Raw genomic sequence first — 11,518 nt, forward strand, 5'->3', positions numbered from 1 at the left:
GTCACCCAGTGCCCATCTGAACACTCTACACCACTGTCCAGTTAAACACACCAAGACTAGTTATCTGAATGAAATCAAGCTTCGACTTAGCATCGTTGTATTTGCAACCCAGACAGCATGATGGAAAGGGGGTTGTGAAAAGCAACCAGTTGATGCCCCAGATATAACAGGCTCCAGAGGCCCACAGTGCACCAGGCACCCGTGCCCCGATAGGAAGTACCCGTACGTGTCACTAACAGCCCTGTAACCTCTCACCTACCACTAGCCAGATTTACAGAAGGCAGGAACATCCTGGGTTTTCATTTTGACGCTGTCGCATCCTCTCCCCAATTCCGAACAGGTATGCCACACTGTCACCTCTGCCCTATTGCATTTTGCATAATAGTGCAGCATATCTTTGTAACCATCTCTTCTCCCAAACCTTTTTAAAGTTGTCCTCCCCGCCGACCTCAACATGACCATTCACCACACAGCCTAGGCTCCTACCAGAGCCTCAGCTCCCAACAAAATGTAACTGTTTCATTATTGGAAGACATAGATGCAAACGAGAAGACCATGTTTAGGTCTAATTCGATTTGCAGATGGACATTCTAAGGACAACATTCTAATACAGTGCTTCCCAAACCTTTTGGAACAATTACCCTATTTTTATTACAAATACATTTCGCAACCCACGTAAAGGACATGAGCCAGGCGATCCTGTAATGTAATAAAGCATTGAGCAGTAGTGAAATGTCATTTACAAATAGCACATTTTCCATTCAAATGGGCACTAAATTTGCACAGACAGTGAATATTTATCATTTGCACATCACTATCAGTAAAACTCTAAGTAAAGTGTCTCGATTTGTTTTGATCCTATTAAAATCTTTGTTTCCAGCACTTTAGGATTTACAACAAAGTAATTCATGTTTGCTTTAACTGCTGAAAGTGTATGGTTCAACTACAAGTATTTTACATTTTGCTTTGTAACAAAACAAATGACATCCTACAGCCTCTCCTTTTGCACTCACTTTACTCCAGCAAGATTGTCACTTAATTCACTTTGCAACCTCCTCTCACTGTGCAGTGAATAGAAAGAAAAGTAAACACCAATCCCCATGTTAAAAAGCAGCAATTTGATAGAGAGCATAGCAGCAAATGTGACAATATAAATACAGAATTTGAAGGCATCTTTATTTATTGCTTGGACTTTCCGATCCACCACAAATTGACTTCTGACCAACAGTTAAGAAACACTGTTTTAATAATGTAACATTTAGCTCTGTAACCTCTAACTAAATAAGGACATCCTAAAATATTAGTGAAAATAGTGTTCACTACTATTAGGCTACGATATGTTCCCAAGTCTTATCTTGAAAACAGGACCCAACTCGAAGCTGCATCTCTCCTCTTATAATCAAAACCTGCACACCAGCTACAAAGGGACATACACATCAACAAAAGAGCAAAGGCAAGCCACATTTCACCTCCCCAAAAAACACAACCAGTAAGACATGTAGACTAGGGGAACTGCAGTCACTGAGAGCCATCAGAGATGCGGCAGTGTTTAGTGGATTTCTTTTCCAACATGTCATCGGTTATTTGGCCAAAAAGCTTTGCAAAGTTGGTTGCCTTTAGACCCCCGCGGAAACTCTGTGCAGCGAAGGCATATAGGATGGGATTGAGGCAGCTGCTGATAAACGCAAAGGTTCCAGGAATATTATTCCCTGCTTTGACCACTTTATCCACAGCAGCAGCTGCCTGTGGGTTGGACGTTTCCATCAGCAATGAGGAGACCTGCATCAGATTAAAGATATGGTATGGAAACCAGCAGAGGAAGAAGGAGATGACCACGCTCCCAATGAGTTTCTCGGTCTTGATCTTCTTTCGGGATCTCAGATGCTGGATCCTCCTCAGGATGCTGATATAGCACACTGAGAGCACGCAGAAGGGGAGGACAAACCCCACCAGGGTCTCCAGCAGCAGGATTGCAAGTTTCTGCTGGGTGGAGCTGTAGATCCGGCCTGAGCACTGAACGGTGCCGTTCCTCTCCACTGTTGAACGGAACACAAAAACAGGAGACGCAAACGCCAGCGCCATCGCCCATGTCGCCAGTATGACCCCGTGGATGATAGTCCTCCTCTGCCAGCGGAGGAGGAAAAATGGGAAAAGCACAGCTAGGAAGCGGTGGACGCTGACCAGCGTGATGAAGAACACACTAGCGTACATGGAGAGGTAGATGACGTAGGTCAAGAACTTACAGAAGAGCAGCCCGTAGACCCACTGGTCACACAGCGAGTGGATCCACATGGGCAGCGTGACCAGGGCGATGAAGTCTGCGGCGGCCATGTTCAGCAGGAGCACCACTGTGAAGGAGCGCTGTCCAATCTGGAACAGGATTGTGTGGATGACCAACCCATTCCCAAGGATGCCCAGAAGAAAGCAGGCTCCGAGGAACAGGCTGGGGACCAGGACATACAGCAGCGGCACAGCCACAGGGCTGGGGGTGGCAGAGGTAGCCTTGGCGGAGTCATTCCAAACGGTGGTATACAGATTGGACCCAGTGGTAGCAGTCAGACTGTAGCCCGTCGTAGCAGTGGTGTCATATCCAAGCATGGTGTTCGGCTCAAGCCCCATTGGAATAGTGTTGGAATCCGTGCTTCTCAGAGGCAAACACGAAAGACTCTGCTGCTGTTTGCCCTTACTCCCTCTGTTGAAGGAGGGACAGATGGTCTGACTCCCAACCAGCTTCCAGAAATAACCAACTTTTCGAGCTGGTAAAGTCTAGGCGATGGGTGGACATGTCTCATCTTTGCATGGTGGGTGACTGAGGAGAGGTGCTCCAAACATTCCTCCCACTTTAAAGGATGCTCACAGGCACGGCTTCCGTGTTGTGGAGTCAGAGGAATTAACCCTTTCGATGTCTAATGTCTATAAAATGCTTAATCAGAAGAATCCAAAGGCGAGACTGCAATACACAAAGGGTTTCTCCGACCATCACATAGATGAACCGAACTTGGGAGGAGCTGAGATGCCACAGCAGAAACAACAAAGGGGCACAATGAGAGGCTTTGAGTCGAGCAGTTACCTCTGGCAGAGCGGCACCTGAGGGCGGTGACACACGGCGTGGGGAAGCTCCGGAACGCTGGAATGGAATGTGCCTGGAGCTGTGGTCTGACCGCAGAGGGAGGTGGCGGGAAGATTCAGTGCTTCCCGACCCCCAGCCTGGATACCCCGATGGACAAACCCCCTTTCTCAGCCTGAAGGGGCTACGGAGCTTTCGCCAAGCCCTGTATACGGCTGATGCTGGAGGAATAGATTCCCGAATGCACCTGCTGCGAGAGCCAGCTTTCTACCAATGGAAAAGCAAACAGAGTGAAAGGCGCGGCACATATCCAATCCTTCCCTCTGCCGGGACACGGGATGAGCTGCAGGTGCGCCCATGCCTTTATGGCCAGGGCCACATTTGAAATCAAAAGTTGTTTTCGGAAGAAAACAATCTTTACGGTCCAGAATTCACCAAGGGAACATAACATGCATGTCACTCTTGATGGCCTTAAATAAAAAAAAACCTCTGGTAAATTAAAGCCAAACCGAGGATTTTACACCACATGCTTTCAGAAATAGAGATTAAAAATGTTTATTTGTTTTAAACTACTCTTTAGATGTATATAAACTCCTCCAATCATACGTGATCTGACATTACTCAGAGCTTTACTTTTCAACAGCAGTAAGCGATGCAGGTGCCTATGAGAAATACAGGGCGCACAGCGGGCAATTGTATGAGTATTACACCAAAAGCAGTGTCGCATCCGATGCAATATGCGCAGCTTGGAAGAGGGTTCCCACAATGCACCGCACAGAGATCCTATTCCGGCTGCGCACCGTGCACCCCCATCCCACCCTGCATCCTGCATTAGCACGCCCCGGTCACGGACATTTACAGACCGACATCTAGGGATTCTCGCGGTTCTTGGAACTGGGACTTCTGAGGGGCTCTTAGAAGCACCGCCATCTTGAACCGTGCGCGCGTATGAATGTGTGTCCCAATGTTGAGAGGCCCACCTTCGCCCCAATCATTTGCAGAAAGGGCTCTATCTATCTTTGAAATGACATCACCAGAGCCCCCAAAGCTCACTGTTATTAATTCCGGTGTGCTGGAATCGGGTATTGAGGTGTTGTCCTTCATTCGCCTCACCTCACTCCAGATGGGAGGTGAAGCAACTCATGTTTCTGGTTCTATAATTCAACACTTCTGAGGCAAGGACTCTGCTGTAGTCATGTTTCTGGTTCTATAATTCAACACTTCTGAGGCAAGGACTCTGCTGTAGTCATGTTTCTGGTTCTATAATTCAACACTTCTGAGGCAAGGACTCTGCTGTAGTCATGTTTCTGGTTCTATAATTCAACACTTCTGAGGCAAGGACTCTGCTGTAGTCATGTTTCTGGTTCTATAATTCAACACTTCTGAGGCAAGGACTCTGCTGTAGTCAGGAGGGGAAATAAAGAGCAGCTTTGTTCAAGTGCCTCACCTAACTCTGAATGTACTAGACACATTGCTTGTTTTACCTATGCAACCAAAAGCTCTTAAGTAAGCATTCTACCAGTGCTGGTAATGTGAAAAAGATACACCCAGAGCCTACTATAAATTGGGGCTCAACAAGTGGCACCGGTAAGAGTGTAGAGGCACCAGGGACCGAGTCTTGAAATGGAGAATCTTACATGTAAGGAAACATTTATTTAAAAAATCTGCTGCAAAGGAATTGGCAGCAAATCCAAATGTGATTGTAACCAACACGCCAGAACCGATTAACTAAGAGGTAGTCTTTCAAAATATCTTATAGGGTTAAGGTACCTGCTGCAGAGATCTTAATATGCTCAGCAACTTTCAGGGAATAATAATAATAACAGTAGGATAACTCTGGTGGTTAATGCACTTGCTTGAGAGATTTGCGTTTTCTCTAATCCCAGGTTTCTCTCATCATAAAGAGGCATAGAGGGTTAATGTGCTTGCAGCAAAGCACTACAAGTAAAATACGGATCACAGATTTTAAGTAGATAGCCCAGTAGGTTACTAATTTTGTCAGCCATCCCTTCTTTACTTGCAGTTCATAATTCATAACCCTGATGTAGAACAGTGAACTCTGAACCATCATCAAGAAGCTACATGTAAACTGAAAGGCATAGGTTTATAACCTTATTGTTTCTTTTTCTCAACTTCTCATCATTGCATGGTTGCTAAAAAAGGGTTTTTTATTTGGTACCCATGAAGTGTTCTTGGTAGAGATAGCAGCAAACACTGTTTTACGTTTTAAATCCTGACATTGTATGTAGAGTGCTTGGTCAGGAGAAACACAATGCCTAACATGAATGATATGTGATTCTACATCTGGTAATGTGCATTGTCTCATGTAACATTTCCTGTAAATTGATTTACGCGTTAATATGATGCATTGTCACTGTACAATGTGTGTGTGACGTAAAACAGTCTGATACCTTACACTGGCATGAGCTGCACTACAAAAGCATTTAAATTAAGTGCTATGTAAATGGGTATTACTCTAATCATCCATACATTCATACAAGCAGATACATCTGGCATTCTTCAGTACATGCATATCAGGTACATACAGTGGCAGGTTCAACTGTCAAAAACCTGTTGCCAAACCAATAGTTTCACTTAAGAATTTGTGAAGCAATAACAAGCTTTGGGCCATTTCTTTCCCTCCATTGCACTTTCATAAAGGTGTTAGACCTCAATTAAAGGGCCACCAGACCTCCCTTTTTGCAGTCATCTTGGCTTGGAGGTATCTGGAGCTCTTGTGTGGAGCCTGGATGGAAGTGAAAACAAGAAACCGCCCTAACCGCCTCTAGATTGCTGCTCCGACCAGAAGCAGACCACACAGGTCTGCAAATTTGGCAAAGCGAGGCTGGAGGTATGACTCGGCCAAGCCACAGATGTGGGTACTCACAAAAATGGTGGGCGATAATGGAGAAAATGGTGAGAGCATGCCATCCCTCCTTCCATCAACCAGGGCCAATGAGGCTGAATGGGCACAAAGTGGAAGCGTGGATTTTGAATAAGTAACGTGCAATGCCAGACAATGGCGAATAATAGTGCCTAATGAATGGGCCTCAGGGAAGGTGCATTTCAGAGGATCTGGGGCATCTGAAAGTAGGCAGCCAGGTGCTGTCATCGATGGCGGAGAAGGATCATGGAAGGCGAGGAGCAGAATTGCGGTGGAATAGGAAACAGTGGTGGAGCTTTTGAAGACTCAGAAGTCCAGGGAACATCTGGCTGGTTCCTGCTGGTGACACAACCCGACCTGAATCCACTGCAGTCAATATGAGAAGAGAGGACAGGAGAAAGGCACCAGGGAAAGTAGGTGGCTCTGCTGGTTACAGGACCCTGGCACTGTATCAGGCAAGAATAGACAGCGTTGAGGGCCCAGAGGGCAACCTGCTGTGGGCCAGCCTTGGAGCAGATGATGCTGCTTCTTGCTGTATCTGGGTCTCATGAAAGACCACCACATAAACCATCCGAGGCGCAAGATGCTGTGTCAGCTAAGGCTTCGACACCAGCGTAGGAGACCAGAAGAAGCAGCGACAAAGGTAGGGACCATCAGCAGCTGTTGGGCCATGTTGAAGGAACCATGCCAGCTGTCTGCTGCAATGCTGGGTGGGGAGAGCTGCTGAGGTACAAGGGAAGCCGCCAGCAATGCCATTGAAGCCAGCAGGTAGGCTGTTGAGATGCGCTAGGAGCAGAGATCAGCAGTCGGGCCCAGAGACTGGCAGGGCATGCCCACCAATCCCCCTTCCCAACCGAGAACATAAACAGTGCAGGGTACAGGACCTAGCATTACTCGAAAGAGGAAGACAGAGGAGGCAGCGTCAAAAGAACAAACAGTAAACACATTTTGGGAGCCGAAAGCAAACTCTGGGCAAAGGATAACACAGTGAACCTACAGTTGTTGCGAATAACAGCATTCACCTTTAAGGCAACAAACTACTTAAGATCTGAACAACTGCGCTTACATGAACCCAAAACGCATCACTCCGTGAGTGACAAACTCTGCTTTGCTTGACCCCAATTAGAGACATTTTATGATTTGAGGTTCTTTATAATTACAGACAATTGTTAAAGACCCGACACACTCGGGCCCTCTAGCCAATGCCCGTGTTTGTGTATTTGCTTTTTGCTGTTGAGGGCCTAGGATCACTCGTGAGAGTAGGGCCACTTGTGCCTCTTATTGGACCTAAATGGAAAAGGAATCGAGTGTGTCCTCCAAGATATTTTACCATTCGGTCATTCCCAAAATTGTCAAGGTGATGTTTGTGTGGAATATACTTGTAAAGTACAAATTCAATCCTGCAGGAGTTAGCGCGGTGCTATCAGCGGGAGTAGAGCAGGCACAAAGAAAAACCAAAGGGGATGATGGACGGAGCGTTGACAATACAAACACTCACCCCCAGTCAACTGATCTGGGTTTAATCCATCACCGTTCTTTATCTCATTCCGCCACCCCAGTTCAGACATAATGCAGGCACAGACAGACTGGGCTGTCAGTAATTATACTGCAGTCAAAGTCAAGAGCTAACACGGAAGGGTACTCCTAGATGGGTGGGGGGGACGGGGGATTATGGGAACAGGGCCAACCATCCACCCTTTCACATTCATTTTATAAAACGAATACAGGGTCAACAGGACAGGATATGGGGCAGACTCCAAACACAGCCATTCATCCCAGCATTATGTTAAAACAAACGGGTGGCATGCAGGCGGTGCGTGTACAACAGCCCCACATAACACAGACGCGCATACACAGCCACGGAATCCACATCACAAGGTAATGAAAGTGACCCATTGGGGATGTGGGGAGCCAATGTAAAGATGAGTGAAATGGAGGGAAGTCAGTCACTGAATGTCCAGGCTAGCTGGTACTTTAGTCATTCCCCAGGACAGCCGCCCATGGAGGCAAAATCAACAGACCCAGAGAACCTCATCTTTTTGACAGTAAAAGAACATGTTTTGGGGAAAGAATTCATAGATATGTACTCACTGTTGGAAATACAATCAGAGGGCAAGGACCTAAAGACTAGTGACAAGAAAGAGGAAGAAAAAAGAAAGAATAGAGATAGGAAGGAGAAGGACATCGACAACGGATTCGATGCATTTAGGATTGTGACATGCATTACTGTAGATAAGGTCTGAAATGTGCTGCGGACATATGGTTTTACAAGGCTAGGATATGGCACAGTGCTTATCCCAGGTGAGGCTTGGCTACAATGCGATAAGGGGTTTAGACTGAAGATGTAGTCACAACCTAGCATGAAATGGGACAATAAAGATGTGTCAAGTTACATTCATAATATAATAGCAGCCAGAGACAAAAGAGTAAAAAATGAACATTCCTTCCGTTAGTCAGGCTTCAAGGTAATACAGGACAAATTCATTTTCCACAACAGTGCTTGGCCGTACACTGGGGGGTGGGAGAGAACAAGACGACGGGAGCAGGTACTCCAGCAGGATGCTCGAAGTTATAACAATATGAATGCTCCTGCAGCCCTGCAAGGTTAGACACATGTGATATGTGGTATCCTGCTATGGAATGCAACATGAGGCACAAGGTACTTACTTGTGTAACGATATATCTGTAAGAGACAGTTAGTGATTGATGCCTGGGGATATTCCAAGCTAAGGAATCTGACTGGATCCGTAAAGTTTTCGTCAGCAGTTCCCCTGCGCGTGGGTAGGCGTCGTCGTACAGCTCCACGTTCGTCGCTGCGTCGTAGTCGCCGAGATTACATCGCTGGAGCTACTTAGACGCGCCCGCGGGCGCTGACGTCAGTTCTGTACACGACTTTCCGCGCCAGTAACGCAGAGCCATGCAAGATACTGACCACTGGTTCATTGAAACTAGGGCCCTGAAAGGGATTACCTGAACCCTAGAAAACAGTTCGCAGCGAAACAACAAAACAAGTCTGAGAAACTAATACGGTTGAGTAAAAAACACATCAGGACTGAACTACACGGACATTTCCTCCTTTCCCATCTAAGAGCAGGGACTATCCCGTGGGGATTACAAGTTAAAAATATTCCGGTGGTTTTTACTGAAGATCCCGAATACAAAAAGGGATTCAGCTTCATCAGCGCAAAGTGCAGCCGTGACCTAATGGTTCATACCATTGAGACTGCAGCCCGCATCTGTCAGAAAGAACTTGAAGAACTCAACATCATAACTACAGCCATTAGGAATAATCATACTGATTCCGAAGCTAAAGCATTGCTGGAAAAAATTGAAAAGGAGGTACAGACATTCAAAGATAATACAATTAACTTTAAGACCAATAAATTAGAAAAAGCCACTAAAAACTTCAACATTGAAAGTGTATACCCCTATCTTAAGGAAGATTATTACTCCCAGGTGGAAGCACGCAGAGCGCTAACACAATATCAAGGAAGATCTAAGAATCGGTTCACAACCTTCTCTGAGTCATCTTCTTTGGACTCTTCAGGTGACACCAATCCATGAGAAGGGCCATCAAAAAGACAGGGTGCTTTTTTAGAGCAAGGCGACCCGAGAAACAGAGTACGCTTCAAGCCACCACAACCGCAATGGGAGATGACTACTCGCAAGAACTATTACAAGAGTTGAATACCACTTCCATAGTCAATTTATCACCGAGAGTACTTACTCAAGCTGAGAAATCTGTTCTTGAGCTGGGTATAAAATTTGTCCCTTCCACACGGACCGACTTTGCAAACTTAAAAATAGAGACGCTTGATCTTTTCCGAAAGATTCGATTGAAGGTGTTCTTCGCAGGAAAGGAATACCAAGGAAATAAAGAAGCCTCTGGTTTAGCCAACAGATCGACTTTCACCTCTCCACCACACCTGATGCCCAAACAAGTGATTGCATTTGAACAAGCAGTCATGTCCTCCATCAATCACCTTGAGAAGCAAATCTGTATGTAGCAGAAGCAAATAAACAAATCTTGAACAAAGAATTGTACAGATCAGGGGGCGTGGCCAGCAACATGGCCGACTAGGTTGAGCCTCCGGTGAGCTCCACCGAGCCAACCCTGATCCGCCGATATATACTGTCTATGAACCCTGATTTATTACACCGGGAGGTCTCCTGGGTCTGAGGAGGCAGAGAGCGCCTCCTGAGCGAGAAATTGGGCCGGGATCAGGAGCTGTTTTTCTCGCCTGGAGCGCCACGCTGTGCCTTGGAGGCCGGGCTCGCAAAATGGCGGCGCCCTGAGACGGAGTTCCTGGGGCTCTGATCGGCACGGAAAGATAGCCGGGGGTAAGGACCGGCGGGACACCGTGGGTGCCTGGAGCGCTGTATTTGCCCCTCCCCGACATCCGCCTGACTGCACAGTGATCCCCAACGCCGTGGGCTCTGGCGACGGGACCTGGGGGCTGAAGTGGCAGATGGCGCGGCGCGCCGCAACCGGAGGGGGAGACACGCGACCTGTGATGAGGAATAACCCGCCTTCAGGAGTGCCTGGCCCTGAGGACCTGCCAGCCCCGCCGAGCCGAGCTGAAGATTCCTAGCCGTGGCAAGGAGGGTTCCCAGAGGTGAGGCTGGTGGGGGCGCGGCTCGGCTGTACAATCTGGCCGTGGAGCCTTTGGAGCCTGGGTGTGCTGCCCCCGCCCTCTGGGTATCACGGGGCACCACAGGAGGCTAGGGGACTCGGTGTTCTCCCCTCACAAAGGCCCAGCTGGGTGGCAAGACGGCACAAACTACAGAGAAACACTGGGGTGGACACGTACCCGGAGTGCAATCACTGCAGTGGGACCTTGGCTGCACGACAGGAGGACCCCCATTATACTGCCTCTGTCACTTTGGCACCGGGGGGCGACCTGCCTACCGGCGGAATCCGCCAACAACTAACCCGAGGACCCAGTCAACGGGTGGGCAGGACGGTGATCCATCACAGCAGGGGCCGGTGGTCAAACGAATCACCCTGGTGGCCTCAGTGGCCCCCATCACATGCAGACACTGGTTTGGCTAAAGAGAACCAGCTGCGGACTCCTGGGACGCTGTTGACACACCTCAGACCTCTCCTGGTCCCATCGCCGGCGACAAGCCTGCCTCACAGTGAGGGTGACTATGATCTGAGAGACCCACCCCCCCCCTACATTTCCCCTCTTCTCGATGTGAGTGTCCCAGGGCCGAGGCCCCATGCCAGGATGGTGGGTGGCCGGTGAGAACTACTTTGCCACGCAATAGCGGCCTGCTCTTCTGACGACAGATGCCCGAAGGTGGGAAACATACCAGTGCCCAGTGGAAGACTCGCGCCCAGCAGGGGATAGGCGGATCCGACATGGGGAAGAAGGAGGTTACCGCCCGAACTCCGAGACAAGGTACCTTGGATCGCTATGCGTCGGAGCCACCGCCTCCGGGGTCAGATGCCCAGGGGCCGCGCTCGGACACGGCGCTCCTGATGGATGTCATCCAGGCGTCACAAGATGATATACAGGCGTCAAGGGCCGCCCTCGAGGTCAAGATAGGCGAAGTGGGATCAG

At 48.2% G+C, this 11,518-nt stretch overlaps 1 protein-coding gene across 1 annotated transcript; it reads right to left on the bottom strand.

The window, feature by feature from the left end:
- Positions 1-651: 651 nt before the first annotated feature.
- LOC144798344 (leukotriene B4 receptor 1-like) lies at positions 652-2,903 on the bottom strand. The gene has a single exon (XM_078669180.1). It carries the CDS (start codon positions 2,617-2,619, stop codon positions 1,519-1,521), a length of 1,101 nt encoding a protein of 366 aa, XP_078525306.1. The 5' UTR covers positions 2,620-2,903; the 3' UTR covers positions 652-1,518.
- Between the last annotated feature and the right edge of the window lie 8,615 nt (positions 2,904-11,518).

Source organism: Lissotriton helveticus, chromosome 12, assembly GCF_964261635.1.
Source record: "Lissotriton helveticus chromosome 12, aLisHel1.1, whole genome shotgun sequence".
In the NCBI taxonomy this organism is placed as follows: Eukaryota; Metazoa; Chordata; class Amphibia; order Caudata; family Salamandridae; genus Lissotriton; species Lissotriton helveticus.

Coding starts and splice junctions, on each gene's coding strand:
- LOC144798344 (XM_078669180.1), bottom strand. CDS start 2,619: ATGGGGCTTGAGCCGAACACCATGCTTGGATATGACACCACTGCTACG.